Source organism: Siniperca chuatsi, linkage group LG11, assembly GCF_020085105.1.
Source record: "Siniperca chuatsi isolate FFG_IHB_CAS linkage group LG11, ASM2008510v1, whole genome shotgun sequence".
NCBI lineage: Eukaryota > Metazoa > Chordata > Actinopteri > Centrarchiformes > Sinipercidae > Siniperca > Siniperca chuatsi.
The window spans coordinates 23,522,992-23,549,319 of NC_058052.1; the positions used below are offsets into that span (position 1 = coordinate 23,522,992).

At 42.0% G+C, this 26,328-nt stretch overlaps 1 protein-coding gene and 1 long non-coding RNA gene across 3 annotated transcripts in view; one reads left to right on the plus strand and one right to left on the minus strand.

Moving 5' to 3' along the window:
- Nucleotides 1–11,004, minus strand: part of LOC122884150 — a 121,662-nt gene extending 110,658 nt beyond the window's left edge. The window contains exon 1 of one of the 2 annotated variants that reach the window (XR_006379821.1): nt 2,099–11,002. This is a non-coding gene — a long non-coding RNA (uncharacterized LOC122884150). Of the gene's footprint in view, nt 1–2,098 lie in introns of both variants that reach the window. The other variant, XR_006379822.1, reaches the window with a different exon arrangement.
- Nucleotides 1–26,321, plus strand: LOC122884147 (sprouty-related, EVH1 domain-containing protein 2-like). Its single transcript, XM_044213594.1, has 6 exons — nt 1–584; nt 14,419–14,611; nt 14,720–14,888; nt 15,415–15,479; nt 21,646–21,804; nt 22,267–26,321. Exons 1-6 carry the CDS (start codon nt 559–561, stop codon nt 23,053–23,055), a joined length of 1,401 nt encoding a protein of 466 aa, XP_044069529.1. The 5' UTR covers nt 1–558; the 3' UTR covers nt 23,056–26,321.
- The last annotated feature ends 7 nt before the right edge of the window (nt 26,322–26,328 follow it).

Here is a 26,328-nt window from a genome sequence, read left to right on the forward strand (position 1 = left end):
CCCCTCCACCGGCGTAGTTGGAGCAGCTCTGCTGCCTGCAATCCAACATGGAGTAGAGAGAGATGGGGCTCTAGCGGGGCCACCCCTCGGTAACAACAGCGACGACGCGCTTTTTACGCACAACTGGAACCGGAGTCGTCGGTGAAAACATGCGCCTTAGGATTTAAAAACGGAGAGAGTGCCTTGTGAGTGTGTGTGTGTGTGTGCGCGTGTGTGTGTTTGGGGAGGGGGGGGAGAAGAGAAGAGCTGGATTCGGCTACTAAACTGTCTGTATAGGCTACGTTACCTACTGAAGGCGATGGGGTATTAAAGTTATAGGAAAGGGGCATTTGCGATCCAGAAGAAACGGGGTGGCTTCGGGAGAGAAAGAGGGGGAAAGTGAGGAAAAGAAGACGGAGGCACAGCCAGTCGAAGGCAAGCCAAAGAGCCGACACTCGCACAAAGGCGCTGGGGGGATTTATGCGGAATTGGAGACGGAATCGGAGGAGCCGCGGTGAAAGAATGACGAGCGAAAAGTATGCAACCGCCGTGGTACATTACCTGAGGTGAAACGAGAAAATGATAGAAGAAACACACCCAAACGAGTAAGTACTGTGGCTCAAAGATATCTCTATCTGTATGTCTTTTTAGCTTCTGCCAGTGTCTACAAGTTGGAGATGATTAGGGCAACTTGGTGGAATGTGCAGCATAAAACTCCCCTCTACAACGCTTCATGTATGTTTTGCATTATATTTTATTTTATTCACTCGATGAGATTTGGTGCTTGATGCTTCTGTAAAGCAATGCATTGACAGTGCTGTAGAGAAGAGGTTTTTTTTAGGTCCCCCACCTTGGTGTAGACTAGTGTTCAGATGGCAAGAGAGAAAGAAGAAGAGGAGTAGGAGGAGGAGGAGGGGAATAAGCGTGGGTGGATCGGAAACATTTTCTGAAAGGATCTGAAGCGAGAGAGCAGGCCCTGTTGCAGCGTAACTTAGAAACTCAAACACGCCCCGAAGTTACACCTTTTATAAATACACAAACAGCAGCGAGCTCACGCTCCTCTTGTTTGTGCACTGTTCAGTAAAAAAAATAATAAAAACCCGACGGCGTTTACAGAAGCGATTTGCCTTCGTTATTTGGCCACATCTGTATGTTTGCTTCTCAACCGAAGGGGGAGGTCTCACAGGATATGAGATATCCGATATGCCTCATCCGCCATCTCTTTCTCAATCGCCCTCATTTGCATAGCCTACCGCGCTCCATTCATAAAAAATAGCTACCGATTGTAAACGACTTGCCCTGAAAAATAAGCGTCTGTTTCTCTTTGTGTCGAGCCTCATAAGCTCGTGTCTGTCCGACGGACAGACCCGTAGATCGTGCTGTTGCGTCTTGCGAAATGTAGCAAGTATAGAGCCGTACAATGTGTAGGCCCACAGACCTGTTTATACGGCACCCATAGGCCCATATGGAAGCGCTTGAAGCTTAAAATTAGCTTTTGCCGAGAAGGAACTGGAAGCTTAATCTGAATTACATTTAACACTGGGCATGTGGCAGAGCGGGTACAGCCCTCGTGTGAATGTTACTGGTAAAATAAACACGAATAGACCACTATGTTTAAACACGGGGAGATTATAATCGTGTTTTTCAATGTAGGTATGCAGACAAGCCTTCACCAAAAATCTATCTCTTTTTAAGACACAAATGAGCAGGCAAGTCATTTAAATTATTGTCTCTCATTTTGCCTTTTTACAACTCCATTAGCCTATATCGACAACTTGTCTGTCTCTGCCAGACTACACGGGGCTGTGCTCGGTAGGAATGCCTGCTTTGCAGATCTCTCTGCGGGGGTGGAAGGGCGAAGGGCACCGTAAGGGATGTTTGCGCTGTTGTGGCGTGACGCCGGCTCATTCATAAAAGCCCTCTAACCTCCAGCGCGTCCCCATTCATGCCTGGTGGCCGTACTCGGCTTCACGAAGCCAGCGTACAGAGACTCTGTCAGACAGGGCCAGGAGGAGAAAGGTGCTGAAACCCAGCCTGTATTAGCAAAATGTAATGCTAATACATGAGAGGCACACACTGAGGCTAGCTGCAACCATGTAGGAAACGTGTTAGAACTAACCTGAATTCACTCTTAGGTGTCTTGTACCTTCGGAAAGTGTTTAAACGTCCCCCATGTTCCTCCCTGACATTAGGTATATATCTTTATGGCCTTTTCTTAGTCGTAAATTTCTAAATAAACAGTTGCGTTAACCCTGAGTTCTAAACTGCCCTTCACTTCCGGGCGAGGAAGCGTTTCTATGGTGATGATATGTAGTTCTTTTCTCATGGCGTGATGTGCAAATTGGGCCATTTTATTGACTTTCGGTTAGCAAAACTAAAGATTTTTTGTCCTATGATACTATATTTTTCAAGAAATTATTTAAAAAAAATCTTCCCATATATCCGTCAAACAATTTTGTCACCACTAAAATTATATAAATCACATTATGCTAACACAACCTCAGCCTCTTATTTGCTAGCAATGAATTTCAGTTGAAAATGGAAATAAAGATTCATTGTGTTACAGTTATATAAGAGTGATGGGAAAATATGTAACCTATCATCGAACCCTGACCCAGTCTTATCTCCCGAAGCTTTTTGAAAATAATTTTATTGAGATTTCACCAATCTCATTCATGTACTCGGTTTCTTTTCATTTTTTTTTTTATTAGCCAACAGTTATTTACTGTTAAACCTAAACTTGAAACAAACTTTTATTTAACATTTACAACATGAAGTTTAATAAATGCCAATGCTATTATCTACAGTATATATAAATTTTAAATTAGCATTGATGCTGATATATATAACTCTTGACTGACAGATGTCTATTTATCTCTTGATTCTCATTGACTGACTAATATCCAGACTGGGTTGTCCCTAAAACCTCTCAACAGCTGCAGTCCTGTGGCCGCAGTCTGTATTCATATCTAAATATGAATGCATTTAACACAATCATCTATCATTGGCCTGCTACCATCTGTCTCATGTCACTTAGGCTAGCTAACAGTTAAAAGCCTATGGACTGCATAGTGGAGGAGTATTTAAAGGCTTATTGAACTGTGTTGTTTTAAAACATTGATGAGTTACTGTATTTTCAGAATGGTAAAAGAACACTTGACATATGTTTTAAATTTATTTTAGTTGCAGCGGTACACAATGGTCAGTTCAGGTTATTTTATTGCTATTAATTTTGCATTGTACAGTAAATTTCAACAACATTTCTCTACAAATGTAAGCTAGCCTCTGTAAAATGTTGATAGCAACCTTTTGGTACTGCTGCTTCATACAAAAGCGTTTATTGTCTTTTTGCTGGAAGGAAGTGAATCAGTGTGCGGTTATCTGCTACTCAGGGTGTTGCTGTTTTCTTATCAGAAATAAAAGTCTGTTATGGGATTAAGGCAGGGCCAGGAAATAAAAGACACACCTTTTTATACCTTTTTGTGTCATGTTAAAAGCAGTGTAGCCTTTCTTCTGATTATGTAGCCTGTGTCACAGGTTAGATATTTCACTACCTCTCTTACTTTTTGAGGGGTTAATCGTATGTCTGTAGTTTAACAGTAGTGGACTTTTCTTTCTGCTGATGCATGCTGTGGAGATTGAGTTACATGCACACATTTGAATGCCTCACCTGCTTAATGGAGCAGTCAGATTTGATGTGTCAGTTTTGCTATCGGCAGGCAATGTGATTACAGACAGACACACATACGTTCTGTTTGTGAGGGCCTTTTGTTGACTAAATGTCCTAAACTAAACTATAACCATAGCCATCATGTCCTCAATTTGGAGGATGTGCCTCTTTGCTCTGTCCTTATGAGGACATTTATTACCTTTTTTTTTATATAGAAGTGCAAGGTCTCTCTTACACACACACACCCTGTGGAGTCACAACACGAACAGAGGATGTATTGATCTGGTGTCTGCTGCTGCAGGGTCAGCATGTGCACAGTCAGTATTGGACAGGAGATGCCCGGTGACATTCAGCTAAGGTCAACGTAGCAACGAAATATAATCCATCCCTGAACAATATGCACTCATCAACTGGCAAACACAGCAGCGAGGAGTTAGCAGGTCTGCATGTTCCCTCAGCAGGACTGTTCTGTTCCTCACGCACATATTTTTCTACGTTAGCAGCATTTGATATTGAGACTATAATAAACTTAACACGTGTGGAATTTCGGGACAGTGGAAAAGTTCATCACCAAAACGATGCATAATTGGCAGAACAATTTATAATAAATTATAGTTACTATAGAAGAGGTTTCTCTACCAGCAGTTGTTAGTAGTGTAAATTCATCACCACTCTTGGTCCTGCAGATAATGTATCATTTTCTAACATAGAGCTGCAGCTACATTGGAGCATCACTCAATTATGTAACAACTGCACATTTTGGTAAAATAATAATCCAGCCTTAGATACCTCTGACACTTTTATAAAACTAGGTGTGTATTGAAAGTAATTTTCTTGTCCTGTTCTACCCACTTGTCCCTCAGCCTGCCATGTCTCTTATTTTGCTTAAGTGATTTCCTACATTTCCCACAATACAATACAACGAGCCAGAGGACCTGGATGTGTTAATTGTACAAGTATGTAGAAAGATTGATCGCAATAACGGCAAAAGAGGGTGTTTTTTGTACTTAAAAAGTGAGACTTGCACCCCCTGACTTCGAGTGCAACATGTGCTGGAACTGCATTGCATTCTGGTCTATTGAGGCTTATAGTAGTGTAGAAAATGGTCTTTCTGACTGAGGGATTGGCCATGAAACCTGACATTTTCTGTTGCTGTTTTAGACTGCTGAATATTTCCTATTGTCAAACTTTAGTTGTGGCTATAAAATGTGTTTTATGTATCTAGTATTTGCATATACTGTAAAAAGAGTACATAAATGTAACTATTCCCAAGACAGTGTGGAAAGAGAGGGATAGGGTCAGGTAGGGTAGCTCTTTATTTGTCCTGAGGGGAAATTGCAGTCTCACAACAGCAGAGATATGTAGGGAATAGAAAATGAATAATAAATAATGAATAGATAAGGAATACAATAAAAAGAAGAAAAATATGTATATGTAAACATATTTAAATACAGTGCAAATAGTGTCCGCATGTATAGTCATTACGTCCACTCCATGAGGGGTGACCATCATGCAAGGACTCAGAAACCACTAAGTTGGTGAGACTGAAGTCATTACAGCTGGCGTCATTGTGTAGATAGTCCTGGTGGTTGAGAAAGTGTGGGAAGAGAGACTCAGAGGGGCTTATTTAGCAGCTTACACTCTCTTTTATTACTGTTTTAGGCCAGATGATCACATAATTTCCAAAACTGAGGAGAAAACAGCATGGAGAAAGAACAAAAGAAAACATGAAACTCCACAGAAATAAGAAATAAATAACAGGCAAGCTACAAAACTCAGGCACAGTACTTTGCTGGTATTATCTTAATTACAGCAACAGTCTACAAGTCCATATGATGTTGTTGTATATGAAGCCACAGATAAATAGCATAACATATGATGTTAGTAACATATAGGTCACACTCAAGCGTACAAACATATAATGCACACACAAACAGGGAGAATATCGACACACACTCCATGTCCTTTGCAGACCCTTTGCATTTTTTTCTCTCTCTGTCCTCCCCCCCACCCCAACACACACACAAACACATGGAGACACACACACACGCATCATGTGGAACAGATCCTTGTTCACAGTATTTCCTGTGTTTTTACAGAGCAGCTCATCACTGGTTGCTATCCGAAGCCTTTATATAATGGCCTGAGCTGTTTATATCTAGAGACCAAACAATGGACCCGGATTGTTTGCCTGTTTTTGTTTTTTTTGTTTTTTTACCAATCTCTGCTCATCAGCTGACTGGATGACCAAGATTATAATAGCTTGAGTTTTCATTCACTTCACTCAGTGTGTTTTTCCCTTGTCACACCAAGTATACGACCATCCACCGTGCTGGGTATTGAAGCCTCAAATTCCTTTCAGCTCTTTGGTGAATGAACTCTGTGAACTTTCACGTCTTCAGTAACCAGTTCAGGTTTATACTCTTTAGTTTGACATCGTAGTACCTGGATGATTGACTTAAATCAAAGAATACAGTACACTTTGCATGCATGTAATGTTTGTGCTTATGTATAGACTAATGCTACTGTACGTTATGTGCTCTGTCGTTCTGGCTGATTTATCCTTTCTGATCTGTCTAAAAAGACATGAGACAGTGAGGCCAGTTGCTTTTATAATTTAGCTTATCTTCCACCAATGACAATGTTTCTCCACATATGACATTTTAAGGAAAGGAGATACATTTGAATGTTTGTCTAGTTTGGTTTTGTGACTGATGACTTGGCTAACGGTATGTGAAACTATTTTTCTGTGTAGGCTAAAGAGTTTATTCCTGCAACATACAAGTCAGTCTCAGTCCTCCCCTGTCCTGATTTATGTTTAGTCACTCTTATACAGCTTCAGATCTTCGGTGAGCTCACCTACACTAAAGGGTTTATTGTTGTGAAAAAATTGCCCCACTTTCAAACAGTACTCTCATATTTAGTTAAAATGCAATGATTCACAGTAATTTTATGCTTCTTGGAAACTGGATGTTTTCATGTTAGCATAAAATTTAAAGTATTCCTTCAACACATAATAGAGAAAGACTACAGGCTATTTAAAACTAACCACAAATAGCATCAGGAAACATTGCAGCCCATCATGTATAGTGGTAAATATACCAGCATATTTAGACTAGGGAAGCCCTAAGAGAACAGACTTCCTAGTGTTCATTATGCAAATCATTTTCAGTTGGTTTGGTGCCCTGGAGCGGGACCACAGGCCGTCGAAATTACAAGATAAACCACTGATATCTGACAGTTTATGTAAATGAAGACTGCCTGATCAAACACACCAGGGTTGACATTGTAACGGATGTCAATCATAATTGCAGAGAACATTAGAAAGCCCCTCATCACTTAAATTTGACCCAAATCTGTAAGCCTAACACAGCACAAGAGGATATGAGGCATTATAGAGGGTCTTGGTTAGCTTTTCAGTCGCTTTTAAGAGGTTTAGAACCAATCAGCTTATTTTCAGTATGGTTTACACCTCGATAGAGATGACAGGGCTGCAGAATCACCTTAGGGACGACGGCTTCCTCTTGGAGTGCAGTTACAGGCTGTTGGATAACATGTTGGAGCTGCAACACAATTGTGATCGGTGGGTTGGGTATGGGATGTTATCCATTGGCGTTCCTCTGCATATTAGAGACCTCTCTGTCATGTCAACTGACACACTCACACTCACTCACACCAGCAGCATGAGTCTTGTGCTGCCCAGACATGTGAGCGTTCCATATAACATCAGCTGATTGACAGAAAACCGATCAAACTTCCCCTCAGTAACCTCCAGTGTCAATAGTTGTGAATTAACTTGCTTAGCCCCTCTCTCTCTCTCTCTGTTTATTTCCTTTACATTCTCACATTGAAATGAAAATATAAATGAAAGCCAAAATTAGAATGATCTTAACAAAGTTGTTGGCTAATTCCTCGTGTTGTATGTAGCTAAAATGTCACAAAAATGGATCACTTTTACATAATTCACCCAATTTTGTCTAAAACTGCTTATTTGTAGTTCTTTGTTTACTATAAAAAATTGATTATCCCATCACACATTTTTGTCCTCACTTTTGATCAGTTCCTCCTTTTTGTTCCTTCCTAGCACCCCATTTATATCATAAATATATTTAAATACCTTCACAAAACTCCATTGAATTGCAGTATTTAAGTTGTCCAGTACCAACGCTAATAAATCCGGAATAATAAATAATTCTTGTGCATATATATAGTACATACTGTATGTGAAGAAAATGTGTATTCTCAACCTCAAATCCATATGCGTTTTTTTGTTTTTTACATTTCTTTGAGCTACACAGTTTATAACTAGCGCTGGAACTTTTCAGCAGGACATAGAAATAAAAGGGAGACTATTTAATAATTTTTTGATTATGTAGTCAATAAAAGGTCAAAAAGATCAAGTTAGCTGAGCTCAAAGTAAGGCCTTACACATGCTAATAGAGTTTGAACTATAGTCAACAAAACCAGAAATACTGATGGTATGAAACTGAGAAAATCTGAAAAATCTTCACATTTAAGTAGCTGTCACTAGCACATGGTTGCTATTTTCACTTGATAAACAACATTTAATCAACTATATGTTTATGTTTATGTGGCACTGCCGTTGTCCCCGTACCGGGAGTGTCAGCCCGTGCTGTGAAACACTGTCAGCATTCAGTGCATCGAAAGTACAAACCAATAATGAAATAATCCTGATTATGGAGTCACTTCCTGATTGCTGCAAACAGGGCATGTGCTGTGTGTGTGTGTGTGTGTGTGTGTGTGTGTGTGTGTGTGTGTGTGTGTGTGTGTGTGGAGTTCCACAGAGAGAGGCAGACCCTGTGCGGGGGTGTGTGTGTGTGCGTGTGTGTGTGGTTCTGTTGATCATGCAGAGGCGCGGCCAGTCATTCCTTATCAGAGGAAGTATAGCCGCCCTTATCACACATGGCTGGGCTGCCCTCACTGGCCTTTTTATCTGTCACACATGAGCTGGATTCCAGACCTGATAACCAGGGTCCAGCTCAGTAAGTAGCACTCCTAATAGTATGTGCTCTAAAAGTATATTTACAATTCGTTACAGCTATAATTTCGTGGTGTTTTGATTGTAAAATACAGACAAAAGGTGGCTGCTAACATGGCTTACAGGCAAATAAATGTACCATATTGGAACTTAAGAATTCATTGTTGGTGCACTATTGTGGCTTGGCAAGGAGTCTACAGGTGTGTACTCCTCCCACAGGTCATTTCCTAATTATGAGACAGACTTGTTTGCAAGGTGTGGACCAGGCATAGAAACAAAAACTATGGAGTGGACGCTTCAAACACAGCAGTGGACCAATAACTATGAAACACAGAAACCAAGGAGACCTCAGTTACAAGTTTGTGTGATATAGAATTGTTTGTACTTCATTTACAGAGCGCAGGGAGACAATCAATTGTCTAATTTTAGCTAACGCGGCAGATGCAAGTTTAATTCCGCTGTACAGTAGCTGTTTGCTTATGTTGTTTTCACTTTACAGCCAAGATGAAGAAATGCCACTGAAAAATACTCCCCTCTCTTAAATTCTGGCTAGCTTTTTGTTAAAAGCAGCTATAATCAAAATGTTTGATTAACAATGTTTGACATGATGAACCCACATTGTATTATCATCTGGCCTCTCCTCAGCTCTACGGAGCTTCATAATGTTTTTCAGCTCATTGTTTTGGTTTTCCAGTCTCACCGCTCTTATCAACATTGTTTTCAGCTGCAGACGGCAGTTGTTTTCAGAAGCTCTGAAATCAAACTGTATGCTGCCTGCCCAGCAGCAAAGAACTGATTGACAAAGTTAGCAACTAGCTGGTTAACAAAGTAGCAAGATATTTTCCTCAGGAGTAGGTAGAGACCAACACAGAGCTAAAAGGAGAGTGAATATTGGACTTGCATTCGCCAAGTGGCGTTAGACACAACTCAACATGAATGCTAATGTTGCTCTGTGTCTGCTGGATGTGTAAATCTTTCAACAGTTTGCTAAGACATTAGCCATCTCAACTTAACAAGATGGTAATATATCAGTGTTCTGTTTACAGCTTGTTTCCACTACCCTAAAGTGACCAAAAACCTCTATTATTGCAGCTCTAACTAGCATATGATGCATAAGTAATAGTGCTGAATTGTACCCATAGTAAGCAGCATCATTCATTCCACCAGAAAAAGTATACAAATGGCTATGAAAAGTGAACATGGAAGTAGGGCACCTACAACCTATTGTACATCTGTGGGTGAGGCGAAGATAATGGCTTCAGTGTGCTGGATGAAACTGTGTTTGCATACCAGCCGTTGAATTTGGTGCTGTGAGTGACTGCCACGATACTCACTGTACTGTAGTTCAAACTTTATGTTATTATACTGAATGGCACCTACACTAGCTGGAGGAGGTTGTGAGTCACTGTGAGAGGAAGTCGTCTGGCTGTAAATCACCAGTCTTTGCACCCTAAAGACCTTTGACCTGATGGCAACACCTCATATTAAATTAGAAGAGGATGTGATGCATGAATTGCCTGCTCTTTCCTTATCCGCGAGGTGTTGACTCCCCCCCCCCCCCATCTTCCTTCTGAACTGAGTCATCACTCAACTTTTTGACGCAACACTGTACATCCTCATCCCACCTAAAAGGGACTTTGAAAAGTGCTTGCAGTCCTAAAACATAACACAGTCTGAGCACTGGATAATTGTAAATCACCAGGAGCACACGTTTTTGTTCAAAAATTAGGCAGCCATAATAATGTTTGGATAAAGTGTCTATAAAGTTAATGATTGTGTGAATGTTAATTCTGCACAAAGAGGTGATTATAAATACTGTATAAATCCCATTTTCTAAAAGTGGGCGTCACAGTCCTTTTTCAGCATCGGCACCTTGTGCCGCATTCGGTTGGACAGAATTAGATTCACAGTTCCCAAATGTATGCGTGTGTATTTGTGCCAGAATGTGTGGTCACTCCCAAGTGTATTAAAGTAGCGCGTTGCTGCTGGTTGTGGCTGTCTGTGTGTTCCACTTCCAACCACAGATTACAGGGCCTGTCGGCAGACGGGGCTCTGAACATGGGTCACAAGACAGCCCAAAATGTGACAAGTTCATCTCAGAGAGCTGATAGCCAGTATCGTGTATCTTAAAGCACATGTGCTTATATAGCACAGAATTTGGTGTTATTTCTGTATGTGGGTGGACTAGATGTGTGGTTCTGTATGTGAATGTGTCATTCATTTGTTTGAGTCATGTTGAACGTACTTTCATATAAAAGCAGCAGTGTGGATTTTCACACTAAACATTTTTCAGTGTCAGTGTGTGTGTGTATATATATATATGTGTGTGTGTGTGTATATGTGTGTATATATATATAAACACACGACTAGCGAGTTTATTTCAAGATGAATAGCTAGCTCCAGACTCTATTAGTCAGTTCATAACCTGTCCAAACCTACTCTTTAAATCTCTTTTATTTCTTTAGTTGTTTCCATCATGCAAAGGCTTTTGAACCAATATGAAACAAAAATAGCACAAATGCATTGTTATCCAGAAAGGCGGCCCACTGCTACCCAGAAAGAAACAATAGAAATTGATATTTCTATTTTTAATTATATTATTTCCTTTGTTGCCATTTAAGTTTCCCACGTGGTTATGTAGAACCTGAATGACTATTTGCCTCCGCCCTTTGTGGTTTGACATGGCAAATGAAACTGTATCACTAAAGCTCCAGTCTGCCAGTAACTAAGTAAAAATATTCTTACAAAGGTATGTCCCACCTTTGCCCCAATACAACAAAACTTTAATATCTTAATGGAAAAGTCTAATTTAATGAAGTGGATTGAGAGGATGCATTTATTTTAAGTGTGTGCATTTGTTTACACGAAAGCACAAACCTGGTGTGTAGGAGAGTGTAGTAGCTTTTCTGTATGAGCTGTTTGTCTGCTGTCGCCCAGTCAGTCTGTCATTCACTGTTTTATGAATGTGTGTGGGTGGGAGCTGGTGAACCAGTTTTGCCACCTGCACACGTGTGTGTGTGTGTGTGTGTGTGTGTGTGTGTACATCAAATCCCTGGGACTGTCTGAAAGCTAATTATATAACAACACCTCCCTCATTCACTCCCACTCTGCCTCTCTTTCTGCCTCCCTCCCTCACCCGCCCACACACAAACACACACACACACACACACACACACACACACACACACACACACACACACACAGTGCAGCATCGATGGAATACACAGAGGTACATCCTGTTATTGTCAGATCATTCATGTGTATTGTGAGCATGTTCATTGTGTCCCTGTGAGGGCGGTGGCAGTCATGATAATGCTTGAGAATGTCTTGTATTTTACCATTCAACCTCCATTGTATTGTCTCTTGTTATAAGCACTGATGACTCTGTTGACTGCAGAGGGAGTTTTTGTCATGTATTGTTTTGTACTGCTATATAGACTAAACTGCAGCTGTATTATCTGTCAGTTTGTATGATTTGTGTCTGATTACGACTCCAATCCACTGTACACTAACTGGTGTGTAGTAACATCAGTAGTACAGCTAAGAGGGCTGCAACTAATGAACTAATCAGTTCATTCGTGATTAAACGAAGTAGTTTTTTAGTAGTCTAAAAAATGTCATAAAATAGTGAAAAATGCCACCCAGAGCCCAAGGTCACAAATTCAAATTGCTTGTTTTGTCTGACCAGCAGTCATATCACCCAAAGATATTTACAACAATATAAAACAGAGAAAAGAAGCAAATCCTCACATTTCTGAAGCTGCAACCAGGAAACATCTGGCATTGTCTTTGGATAACCTCTAGGTTGCATTTAGAAAATCTCTGAAATGAATGACACATAATGGCCCAAATTGCTTATTTCTACTATTTATTCATAGTTCATTTGATGATTTGAAGTGGAGAACTTCTTCACAAATCTTCTTTTTTTTTTTGTAATTTTCCTTGATAACGGACTTTATTATTTTGACAGCAGAGATACAGACAGGAAATGCAGGGTGTGAGAGAATGGTATGACATTCAACAAAGGTCCCTGGCAGGAAATGAACCAGGGACGTTGCGATTTACTGTATATGCAACCACTAGGCCACTGGACATTTTTACAAATAATCACAGGGTTACCCCAGGAAAATGTTTAGCCGAGGTAGTAAGCCATGCAGATTGTGATTCATCTTGTCTCATGATCAAGTTAGTTAGTAGATGACTGCCTAAACAACAGCCACATTAATAAAATATATACGTGTGTGTGTGTGTGTGTGTGTGTGTGTGTGTTTTCGTACTGACTTGTCCCGGTGCAACACCTCCCACCTCAGCACAGCGAGGACCAGACAAAGTCGTGAATTGAGACACCCTCAAACATTCTGCCACTGTGTGAATGCAGCTCTATAATAAACTGTTGTGGCATTAACACACTCTTAGACACTTGCCAGAAAAATTAAGTCAAGTTTGAGTTTACAGGATTGTCAATTTTTTACAAGTTAAGGCCAGGATGAAGTGGTAGTTGCTGCCTGAGGAAGAATTTTTGTTGCCTTAAGAGTTTTTGTGTTGCATGGAAAATATTTGTTTTAAGGCTTAAATACACATTTTCAGCTTCCCACCTGGTAGCTTTGCTGAGTGCTGTTTTTGAGATAAAAGCATTTGCCTTTCTTTGTTTTTTGTTTGCTTTTTGTTTGTTCCTGTGGATTTTACACACCTACCATTACAAATTCTTTGTATTAGTACAAAGAACTTGCACACCACATGTTGATATTATCTGGTAGCTGTACATTTCTGTATGTTTTCTGTGGTTTCACAATGGTAGGAAGTGGTTGTTTCTCTGCAATTGATGTGTTACCTGATACAAGTCAAACGGGGACATTCTGTAACACAAAAGGAATCTCATAATGACTTGGACTGGATTATTTTTTTATATCAATGTAGCTGTTTATTTAACTCTGATTATGCAATGATGTGTAAGATTTTGATATCTACCCCACGTTGACATGCAGTCAGAAGGCAGAAGGTGCGTAGCAGAAATTTTCTGCAACCAAACATGTTTTCTGAGGTGGTTATGCTCCCAAATGTTGATTGATTGAAATTTAATCGAACATACTAATGAACATAGTGATAACAGCAGCATCTGAGCATCTGAGCATATCACGAGCATCAAGAATTATATTTAATATTGGAAGTCATTTAGCTGGTTTCACCTGTAATGTGACTGAGGTTCCTCTCTGGCCACAGATACAGAAAGCGAACTAGTGAACTTTCTTTTTTTCCTGCCATAAAATACCTTAAAGAGCTGCTAGCCCTGAAATTATTTAATTAGCCTGCACTTCAGTGAAGAGTTGAAATGTCCCACTTTAAAGCCTCAGAGGTATTTTCTGCCCCCAAAAATATGAACTTATACACGCATGTGAGTCACTGCTTTTAGACCTGGTGGTTTGTTATCCAAAATCCACATCATTTACTTAATGGAGAGGGAGCATTGCCCTAAAGATGTTCTCTATCCCCAAAACGTTTTCTTCTCCATATAATGAGCATATGAAAAGTTGAAATTAAAGAGTTTTGAGGTTGACTGACCTTCTGCAATAATAAAACACACATCCTTAGTAGTGTTTTGTCATACAAATTGTTAAATCCTGGTCATGTCTTGAAATTGGTCTTATTAAAACCATATCATTTGAAACCATTGTGATACAGGTTTCAATCCAACCCTGCTGTATACTATATAAAACATATACATCTCAGTTATCATAATAATAATTCGTCCTCTCTCTCTCTCTCTATCCAGTGACAGCTACATCGTGCGTGTGAAAGCGGTGGTGATGACGCGGGACGACTCGAGCGGTGGCTGGCTGGCCCAGGACGGGGGAGCGCTGAGCAGGGTTGGGGTGTGCCGCCTCCTGCTGCCAGAGCTGGCACCCGTGCCGGCCACCAGCTTTTCCCAGTTCCTCATCCGTGGTGAGCGGCTGCGGGACAAACAGGTAAAACACACACACAAGCATCAACAAAAGTCAGTCAAAGTTAATTTAAGGATAAGATATGAAAAATTTCTCCTTGTTGTGATTGGCTGATATGTGTCGGGTAAACAGGTGATCCTGGACTGTCCGCTGAGGAAGGACCTTGTGTACACCATAGCAACGCCCACATTTCACCATTGGAAGGTGGAGGACAGGAAGTGTGGCCTGTCCTTCCAGAGTCCAGCTGACGCCAGAGCGTTTGACAGGGGGGTACGCAAAGCCATTGAGGACCTGGCTGAAGGTAAGACAATGTCATGAGGTCCTAGTTATGACTAAAACATTGTTCATATCTTTCCAAATCAATGTTGAAGGAGTTTAATATGAAGAGAGATGTCGCACATAAAGATGAGAACACTCAGCTAATTAATGATTTAAGATGTTCACTAATCAGAGAGGTGCAGAGAGGTTTAAAGCATCAGGGGTACAACTTGGCTTCTGATTGAAAGCAACAACTTTCAAATGTAGAAAGAGAAGTGAGTGAACTCTTCACCAGCTTCACTGAAAAGTAATTGGACTTTATAGATGCATGAAGTGATAATTTGTAGTTTAAACTCCACTCAGGTTTATTTCACTTGAGTGATGACCGATTGGACACCCAGATGTTCCAATATCTATGTAATATCTCCCTGGCTTCTATTAATTTACCCACAATATCTACCTCCCATTCCCTGTCAGTGGATGAGCTCCAGGGTTACCCTTTTGAACGCATCATCGAGTAAAGTGCTGGACCCTTGAGTGAAAGGATGTTCCTGTTTTCTTCTCTGTAGGCTCCACAACCTCCTCTACAGCACTCCAGAATGAGGGCGAGCTGGGTGACGACGACGTCTTTACTGTAAGCATGTTTCCTACATTCATGTAGTATCCAAGTTGGAATTATGGGTTATAGAGGTCCATCTATTTTTGTTTCAACAACCACTTGCCTATTGTAACTGCCTATCGCGTGATAGCACATAGATGAAGGCACCAAGGTACAATAACTAAGTGTCTATTTGTAGGCTAACTGATGGCGACTTTTCTTTCATTTAGTTTGAAGCACTTTCACGTATTTGAGTTGAAGCAGAAAACAACTCAACAGCTTCCATTTCCCAAGGGAATCAAAATAAGTGATTGGTTGTCTCCAGGTTGTCGCTCCTGTGCGTCAGAGGACATTTGCATAAAGCTGAACTCTTTTCGCCCCATTTTTTAGTCTTGAGTCGCAGTGGGCAGCACCAGGATGTTATTTCAAGGTTCAGTTCGCAAAGACTGGCATTCTGCTGTACCTCCAGTGTTTGTGGGCGTTCAGACAAAATACAGCCCTGCGTTACAAAAATGTAAGGGGCTGCGTCGGTGGGATTGCTTCAGTTACAGGTGAGACAATTAATACGATCCAGGAAGGCAGATCCATCCATCCAATATGAAGGCTATTCATGGCAACAACACACTGGCAATAAGGATTTTACTGCTCTGGAAATGTATCTTCTGTCAAGATTACTTTGTAACGTGAACTGAAGTAGACTGTATTTCTACCGTTTACCTTGCGATTGTCGTGACGAAAGATAAAATAGTTGTCGCCTTGGTAACTTTCCAGAGTTGTAAAATCCTGTTTGTGAGTATTGTAAACCTTTAAACACACTCAAACTGGACTTCCTGGATCAGATTTCATGTCCACCTTAAACAACATGCCCCGACAAACACAGCCCCCTGCACAGGGGGGGTGTTTTTGGTCTAAATGACTCCATGTATAGACTCCAGTGGATGTTATCTTGACTGCAGTCCGCTCCTAGTAGTCAGACTGTGGCTCAGTTTTTACCGGTACTTGTTCAACATCTCAAATCTGCATCTAAACACTCTTAGGATTCATCATTGAAATGGAAGTACTACTAGCAGACACTGGGGTAAACCATGGTTCCAGTACACACTGATCAACTATTCAGCCAAAACCCCAAAGGAGTCTTCTGCATCCAAAAAATTTCAAGACTCTGTTTCGTGCATGTAGCAGAAAGTATTTGAACTCAGGACTTCTCTCAGGATCCCCTCCCTGTCACGTTTACCTGCCACAGTACATGAGTGTGTGTTATTAGGGTCTCTCTACCTTAAGTTAGCAAGGACCCCCTCCCCCCACTCTGTAACCTGACACCAGGAGCAGCAGGCAGGGTCACAAGGTCACTTCCTGTATCCCACCACCTCGCTCTCTCCTGGTGAACCCCCCTCTCCACCCTCCCAGTTGAAAAAGAGAGCCGCCACCGAACTAGCAGCTAGCAGCTGTTTCCCAGCTTAGTGCCGAGCCGCTGATTTACGAGAGGAAGTGCCTCGTGGTTCATCTTTGACTCAAGCTGTCTGTAAGGGCCAAGACTAATAGGTGCTCTGCTGGGAGTGTACAGCCACCACAGAGAAGCATACAAACACACGAGGAGGGGTGGAGGGAGGCTACAGCGCTGTCAAAGGGTGGAGCAATCCCTGAAATGGAGCATCGGGTTTTCAGGAAAGTGGAAGCTTTCAGTGCAACAAATCCAAGACAATTCCTTGTTATTGTTGCTTAAAAAGCTGCCATATTCACCCAAAATAAGACTCAGAGGCTCATGTCTATTTCAGTTAAAGATAGATAAATAATAAAACAATATAATAAAACAATTATGGCACACCAAGAACTAGTACCAACAAAAGCTAACTGAAGAAATATTTTGCATTGAATCATCATGACTACTTTTTAAAATTTGTACTTGAACACACCACAAAGATTACAGCTAACAGCCAGCACACCTGCACATACATTCTCCTCCTGCATGAGAGGAAATTATTAGCCTGTAGTCTGAAATCACTGATCCGCAAGGTTGAATAGCCAGCCAGCAAGCTCTCTTCACTATAGATCTGCTATTCGAGACGAAACCCAACTGGTCCCAAAAAAGTATTGGGTTTGGGTTCGGGGTTTGTTTATTTTCAATTAGAATTTATCAATAAATTTCTCATGTGTTGCACTAGATTCACAATGTCCAGTGGGAAGAACGAAAGAGTGCAGACAAACCTTTGCAACGCGGTCGGTAATTAGATAAAGCAAAATTGTAGCTTTATGTCTCAGGTTGAGATCAGGTCTCCAATTGGGCAGTACCACTCGTGTCCGGTCTAGTCTTAAAGACACGGGAATGCGCCAGGTTTAGGTCTCAGTTTTAGGCCCGTACAGAACTCCGCTCTACACCAACTGCCTCCACCACTGTTAAAACATGCTAAACCCCCAACTTGCACAAACTGTGCCAGAAACACTGGGAAAAGTGTGGGCTTTGGTCGGCTTGGTGTGTCAGAACCCTACTGGAGTTCTGACTGAATATGGGTATGAGTAATTACTGCTGTCCTCTATCTGGTGGTGGTCATAGTCTCTCCCCCACAGACCACTGAGTAATGTGTATAGACCATATGAGGTCTTGATATGACAAAACATATTGAGACCAAACAATGCAACGTCAATACAAGGCTCATGTATTTCACTCCTTTTCTTAATGGGACTTCAAATAGCCTCATCTTGTCTTGTGAACAACCATCAGACTGTCAAATTTAACATTTACAATGACACTAAAATCACAAGGTAATAACTATGGGATACATTGATGGATTTGGTACTGCCTGTGTTCCACTTAGCCTGTGCTAATGACCTTTCCTAAAGTTAGCGGTGGCGGCAGAGTTTGCGAGGCAGGCAGTCGTGGACAGGGGGAAATGCTGCAGCAGATTTACAGCCTTTGAGGGGACGGGGGAGGATGGTGGAGGGGTAGCAGAGGGGGGAGAGCTAGGATGGACATACTTCCCTAAATGATTCCTCGTTCGCCAAACCTAAACTTAACCCAACCCTTCCTCTGTCCCTCCCTTCAGCACGTCTCCTCTCTCTGTCTCTATTTTGGCCCATTCACAACAGGGGGAGTGAAAACTATTGAAGCAATTCTGGGCTCATCCCAGGAGAGTGAGACGGGCCCGTTGAAGGATGAATCCTCCAGAGCTTTGAGTCGGGACATGTTTTGTGTCAGAAAATAACTCGAAATGCCCTCTGTCCAGCCTTGGGCCAGAATATATAGAGGGAGGATGTCCAGAAATATAAACTCTCCCCCTCAACTCCTCTCTGTCCTCTTGTGCAGTTGTGCAGCAGCAGAAAGTCTGGTCTGTGTTTTGAATTAGTTGCAGCCGTGGAGGCCAGAGTCGGACTGGTTTTAAACCATATCAGCTCCTCCCCCAGTAATGTCTTCTCCAGGGGGGCGGGGCCTGGAGCGGAGGCAGCATGTTATGTTATTTTTGGCCGGCTGCTCTGAGGGCTTTGTAAGAAAGCTGGGGGAAATTCTCAGCATGGCGGTATCCATGTGGGGAGCAGGATATAATAGGGATAGCTTCAGCAGACAGACAGACAGACACACACCAGATCTGGATCATATAACTCTGGCAAATAATTCATAGCTTTGGTTTTAGGCTTGTTGGAGTGCCAGATTTTGACACATGGGGTGAATTTTTTGTCAATTTCAAAATGTTGGTTGTTGGATTTCCAGGGGTGATATGTTACCTTACAGTAACCCATCTGCTAGAAATATAGTTCTGTTTTTTTGTAGGTTGGACTTACGTAGAGCAGTTTAGTGGGGGGAAGAAACGCTCAGCATTTATTAGACAACCAGCAAGTGACAAAGATGTCGAATCATTTGGAAATCATTTCAAAATATAAAATTCAAAGCTTCTCACTGACCCCAATGTTGGATGCAACCATTTTGGGGCATTGTTTTGTTAGGTTACATTCATTTTGGCAGATGCATTTTGTTCAAAGTGACTTAGCACTGTTAGTTTGGTCAGTCAGTCCACCACTTTGGACAAGACTGAACTTTCTCAACAACTATTGGATGGATTGCCTTGGAATTTTGTGTAGACATTCATAGTCCCCAGAGGATGAATCCTACTGACTTAGATGAAAAGTCAGCAGATCATCAAGCACCACCAGCAGGTCAAAAATCTTCACTTATCCAGGGAAATATCTCAACATCTACTAGATGGATTGTTACAAAATTCTATACAGACATTCATGGTTCCCAGAAGGAACCATAGGAATGGATCCTAATAACTTTGGGGATCCTCTGACTTTTCATGTAGAGCCACCATGAGGTTCATATTTGTGGTTTTGAGGGAATGTCTCAACAACTGTTAGCTGAATTGCCCTGAAATTTGGTACACAGATTCACGTTCCCCTCAGGATGAATTGTAATCACTTTGGTGAACCCTTTACTTTTTATATGGTGCCATCATCAGGTGAAAATTTAAGTTTGTCCAATACTTTGGTTTATGACCAAATACTTGCCAAACTAATGACATTCCCCTCAGCTGTACTTTGTGTTTAGTGCTATTTAGCAAATGTTAGCATGCTAACAGGCTCAACTAAGTTGGTGAAAATGGTAAACATTACCTGCTAAACATCAGCATGTTAGCAATGTCATTTTGAGCATGCTAGTGTTAGCATTTAGCTCAAAGCACTCTGCCTAAGCACAGCCTCCCAGAGCCACTAGCATGTCTGTGGAGTCTTGTTTCATCATACGCATACTGTACATTGCCAGCAGTCTGGGGCTCAGTGTCTTGCTCAAGGACACTTTAATACATGTGCAGGAGAACAGGGGTTTGAACCACCAACTCTACCATTAATAGCCAACCTACTCTACCTCTCTTTCTGAGGCATTTGTTTCTTTTTGTCTTTCCACTTAACGTTGAAGAAAACTGGGAACATTTCAAGAGCTGGATTCAAACGTCTCATCTACTTTGTGCTTGTCGGGTGGAATTGTTTTTTCATGGAATGAAATCACATAACCACAGAAAATAGGAAGCACAGACATCTCATAGCTGCTTTGAGCTTCTGGCAGAGGATGACCATGTAAAATTCAGCCATGGCCAAACATTTCTTTGGCGGACAAGCTTGTTGACCTTTGATACAGGTTTCTCAAGCTCTGTTTACTTCTGGTAACTAGCCATGTGGTACTCAAAGCAAGATTAAACAAATAGAGAGTGATTTTCAAACAAACTTTTATTTTTTAACAAAACAAGCCATCATTGCGTTAAAAAAAGACCTTGTGAGCACAGCATATCTCTTGATTCATAAATAAAATCTACTCAGCACCAACTTCAAACCTCACACCTATACGCTTTTCACTGGGTCAGACACATCTTGGATATCTTGGTCCATATGCACACACATAACCAGGATGACATGATGAGACAGGAGTCCTCACGACCTGCCTATCAGCTGGTGCACTGCGACGCCCCACAGACGCTGGCCCCCTGTGTGCCTGTCTGAAATTTGTCTGTCTGAGTGCTACATGGCAGCGGCCCGACTGTCTAGTGTCTGGCCAAGGTTTGAGTTGGAGTGGAGCCCTGACAGCCTTTAGCGGAAAGGGGACAGGATACTGTTCACACACACACACATGCACAGAGTGGCGGAAAAAGAGAGAAGGAAATATGAAGAAAGTGAAATTGAGGGAAGGAGGACAGGTTGATGTTTTTGGGGGAGTGGGGGACTCAGGGGAGAGGCCAAAAAAGGTGATACTGCGATCTGTTCAGAATCCTGGCTTCCTTATATCAAGTCACACCACCATCTTTATCTCAAGCATGAAAAATCCTTGGCCAAATGCATTAACATCACTTAACTTTTATGTCACCATGGTAACCTTATTAACCAGAAAAGTTATAAATAAATGGGATCATGATAGGCAACATATTTAATTTAAATTTTAAGTTTGATGATTACCACAATGTTTTTCTTAGTGACTGTTGCTGTTTTTATTTTGTTTTTGTTTTTTATGACAGACGTTGTTAATAAAAGTTTAACTCAACACAGTGATCCAAATGTGGATCAAGTGGCTTGAAAAACAGCGCTAACGCTTCCTGTTTTCCCAATCAGAGCTGCGCCGAGGCTTCCTGTTTTTGTTTGTCCAATCATTGCGTCCTCTCTATTTGTTTGGTGTATCCAATCAGAGTGCAGCGTTGAGCCCGCATCCTGTGTTTGTTTGTCCCCTCAGAACACCACAGACAGCTCATCCAACTCCTCCCAGAAACTGGAGAGCTCTATGCAGCCGCTCGAGTCCTCGCCCCTTCCGCAGAGACACAAGTGCATGCTGGGACATCGCCACGACCTCCACGACCCCTACCGGCTCTCAGACCACTACTTCTTGGACCAGGTGAGACAAAGAATGTCTGGTTATATCACACAGCCATGCTGAGAGAGTGGAGGACCAAGCGCACCTTCCAAAATGACAAATTCTGATTCTAAAAATGGACAAAACCTCTGACGAAACCAATGCAGACTGTTATATTTATCGTGAAAAATTATTTTTGTTTAGCTATTTAGTTACACGGAAACAGTTGTCATGATTTAAGATATTCTTATTTGGAGCACCCTGGTAGCTCACCTGGTAGAGCGTGTACCAACATGGCTGAGTCCTTACCACATGTCATCCCCTGTCTCTCTCCATCTCTGCAGCTGTCATTATCCAATAAAGGCAAAAGTTCACACAAAAAATCATCTTAAAAAAACATTTTTTTTTTTTAAATGAAATTCATTGTCGTTGTTTACTGTTCACTTGAACACTATGGGTTGATTACAGCTAGCAGTGTTTAAGTTTCATTCTCTTTCTCCTCAGCCGTTGTCTCGGCTTCCCCGTCATGTCACCTTCCAGGAGGACGAGGAAATCGTCCGTATCAACCCTCGGGAGCGCAGCTGGGAGCGAACAACCGAGCGTCACCATGGACGCCAGTCGGATCGCCCCTGGCTCACGGGCTACGAGGACTACCGTCACGCCACTGTGCGTGACAAGTTCATCCAAATGGACGACTCGGAGTCCTATGTCCACTTTGCCAAGACGGAGGCGCAGAAGCATGACTACACATATCCGCTTGCACCAGCCTTGTCGCCCTCTGACTCTGACCCTGCCCTCGGACCCTTGGTCAACAAGGGCCACGGTGGCTCATATCACCAAGGCTTCTCCTCTGTGGTGTCCACCCAGCCCCGCTCCTTCCTCCCGAGCTCCTCCCCGTCCACCAATGGTGGGAAGGGGCGGAAAGAGGACGGGGTGGAGCGAGCTCAGTGTGAGCACTGCGGCGAGTCCTTTTACATCTCCGACAACCAGAGAGGGCGGTGCCAGGATGCGCCAGACCCCGTGCGGGTGTGCATCCGGCGGGTCAGCTGCATGTGGCTGGCAGACACCATGCTCTACCACTGCATGTCCGACCCAGAGGGGGACTACTCAGACCCCTGCTCCTGTGACGGTGCCGAGGGCAGTGGGGGCGGCCGACTCGGCTCACGCTGGTTAGCGCTGCTCGGCTTGTCTCTGGTGGCGCCCTGCCTCTGCCTCTACCCGCCTCTCCACGCTTGCCACCGAGCGGGGCTCAGGTGCGGCTGCTGCGGAGGCCGACACAAGGCCCTGAGCTGAGCAGCTGCGCTTGGAAACCTCTCGGAGGAAATAACATAAACCTAAACCCAACGCAAGCACAGGGAAAGGGAAGGATGGGGAAATACACAGAGAGGACGAGTGGTCATGGCTGCTCGCTCTCTTGCCTTGGTTTCTCTGGGTTTCTCTACAAATTCCAGACACTGAAATAAGCCAAAAAAAAACAGTTGGTGCATTTTCTGAACGGCCTGGGAAGATAAGCTCCCCCTTACGGCAGACAGTTCTCTCAGCTCTCCACGTGGCCATTTCATGCTCTGTTTCTAGTGAGAGAGCACTCTTTTTCAGGGGGCCTTTTTTATAGCTGACCTATATGTCATGTATCACATATGCAGGTACTTTATACTTTGTACACTGACTCGGCGTCAAAGAACTTGAATTGTTTCTTTGTTCAAATTTTTTTCTCTCCTTTGATGTATGCGTGGCCATTTTGTTTATATTCTATTCCAATATCAGGCCCACTCAGCTCAACTCCAGCTACAAGAGAAATCAGACACTACACCTCTTATGTGTGTGTGCAAGTGTTTGTGTGTGTGTGTGTGTGATTGTATGGATGGTATATGTGCATGCTTACAATGTGCGCCAAGGCCTTTGTTGTCTGTACTGCAGCTTAAAGTAAAGCTCATGTATATAGTCCGCATAGCTCTCCAACATCGACATCTTCTTTGTTCACTGAAAGAAACGTGGTACTCATCTTAATCATCTTCTAATATCCCAAAGATTTGTGTTTTTATCCTATTTATTTCTTCACTAAATTGATCCCAGCAAAAGGTTGCTGGGGTGTGATTTACTCACTGAATGAGACGGTGCTTCAAGTCATGCTAGCATTCGTCTCCCTGCTCCTTTCACGTTATTTCAAACAGTGCCTAAAGTATCACCTAAACCAGGAACCCATCCAGTCAGTTTTTTGGCTTATTTTACTTAACATGCACTAGAAGCAGTGTGAGATTTTAAGGCTCTGATTTCCTCATTCTCTGCAGAACCTCAGTCAGCAGTCCGTGTCATGTCAAGGACTAACCAATCAATCGGAAGTACCGTTAAAGTTGGTGCCCGTTATGCCTTAAAATGTAGAGTCTTGCTCCAAACTTTACCCCTGTCCCTCTGAAGATGTCTGCTATAATAAAAAGCGTGAGCGTGCTTATTTCTCCAAGCAATCAGCCTCACCACATACTCTTTTAAACTTGGTTTAAACTATTTTTGTAATTAAAGGAACTCTTAAAATGTTTTTATGGTGTAAACTAACTCCAGTTTGCTTGCTATGTACAATCAGCTCCCCTCTTTAAGCCCCACCCTCCAATGGAGCCCACCAGTCACATGTTTGGAACAGCAAAGTCCTAACTGATGGTTATCTGAATGGTTCAATGAATGAAATTTGTTGAAAACTGTGTTCAAAATTATTTAAAACATCCAGTCGCCCCACAAAAACTTACATTTTAAAAACAATTATAGGTATTAAAACCTTCTTACTAGTGAAAACTAGTATAAAACCTTTTTTTCCCCCAAAAAACATATAATTATGAATGACCTTTGACATGTACAATGTCACCACAGTAGTGAGTCTTATTTCACACTTATTTATAAAAAGTAAGCCTACATGTCATTCTTGAAATAATCTCACATTTTGGGAAATATGCCTCTTCTCTTGTTGCCAAGAGTTAGGTGAGAAGATCGATACCTAGAGCCGGGAGGCAGTTAACTTAGCTTAGCAAACACTGGAAACAGGGGGAAATCTAGCTTGGCTCTGTCCAAAGGTAACAACATCCACCTACCAGCACCTGTAAAGCTCACTAACTAACACATTATATCTTGTTTGTTTAATCCATACAAAAATGGAAGTGTAAAAACGACAAGTTGTGGTTTTATGAGGGGTTATGTGCCGGACTATTTCTTGGATTGGGTGCAGTGACTTCCTGGAATCTCTTAGAAATTGTGGTTCCTTTCCTTTCTTTTATACCAGGGTAGCTGGTTTCCAGCAAGAAAGGAAATAAGAGTATTTCCCAAAATGTCAAACTACCCCTTCAAGGCCAAGATATTCTTTTGTAAATGGGAGATTAACAACTCGTTGAAACCACAGTTACATGTGACTGGTGTGCGCTATTTTATTATTTTTCCTCCATGCCAGATTTGGTACATCATCATGCCCACAAAGAGTAACATCAGATGTTGGACAGTAACTCGACTGAATTAAGAAAGAAACAGTTAATGTCTGTTTATTTGGTGTCATAGTGGGTGTGTCGAACTGTGCAAACTCATGCACTGGGAGAAAACAAAAACGCTGTCCTTACCTGCCTGTGTCACCTGCTGTTTGAGTGACACTGCAGCTGGCCAATCACGCCCTTCACACACTAAACCGACAACCGCTTGGGTGCTTTATGCTTTGTCTAAGCCTGGTTGATGACAGCATTGGGGATGTGACTGGGAACACAATAAGCTTTAAAAAATAAAAAAAAAGCAGGACATCAGTAGGGTCCCATTGGAAAAGAACAGGAGCCCGAAAACAGCTGAAATCCTGGTAACAAACATCCATCCCTGATTGTTTTGCCAAGGAAATGTCACTTACTGTAGTTGAAATGCCTGAGGATGTCCTTTTTCCTTCCCTGTTTGTGTCTGTTTCATACATCCTGTCCCGTGTACAGTATGTACGTCCTTGGTGTGTGTTTATCCCACATCCCTTCTCCCTCTCCTGCTCCTTGATCAAAAGCTACTGGGATCAGCTGAATATGCTATCACATACTAACACCTATCCAGTATAATCGGATCCTTCGATGATGTGATGTATCAGGGACGGGGCCAATCAGATTGGAAAGAGTGTTTGTGTGTGTGCGTGCATCAGCATTTAATCTTTTTTCTCTCTCATCTGGTGTTTGAGTGTGTTCTCACATGTCAGAGCAATTTACAAGTGCCTGAACGCATCCTCTTTATCTCCGTGTGTATTTAAATTGAAAAATTAAAGAAACGACTCCCTGTAATGAATTAGACCCATTTTTTACGCTTAGTATTTTTACCTCTGTAAAAAAAAAAAGAGCAAAAATTATATTATATATATCAAGTGTATGTTGTACATTTTTATTTCTATTTTGTTTTTTTAAATAACTGTTTCTAACATGTACGATGGATGTAGCTCTTGCTTTTGAGAAGGAACAAGAAGTACTTTGTAGATACTGAAGGGTGGCCAGGTCTGTAAGAAAACTAAAGTGAAATGTGTGTCTTACCTTCCGCCTCCATTAAAATGAGAAAACAGTGAAACCACATGCAAGT

Coding starts and splice junctions, on each gene's coding strand:
- LOC122884147 (XM_044213594.1), top strand. CDS start 559: ATGATAGAAGAAACACACCCAAACGA. Junction 15,480..21,645: donor GTGACGACGACGTCTTTACT/GTAAGCATGTTT, acceptor TTGTCCCCTCAG/AACACCACAGACAGCTCATC. Junction 21,805..22,266: donor ACCACTACTTCTTGGACCAG/GTGAGACAAAGA, acceptor CTTTCTCCTCAG/CCGTTGTCTCGGCTTCCCCG.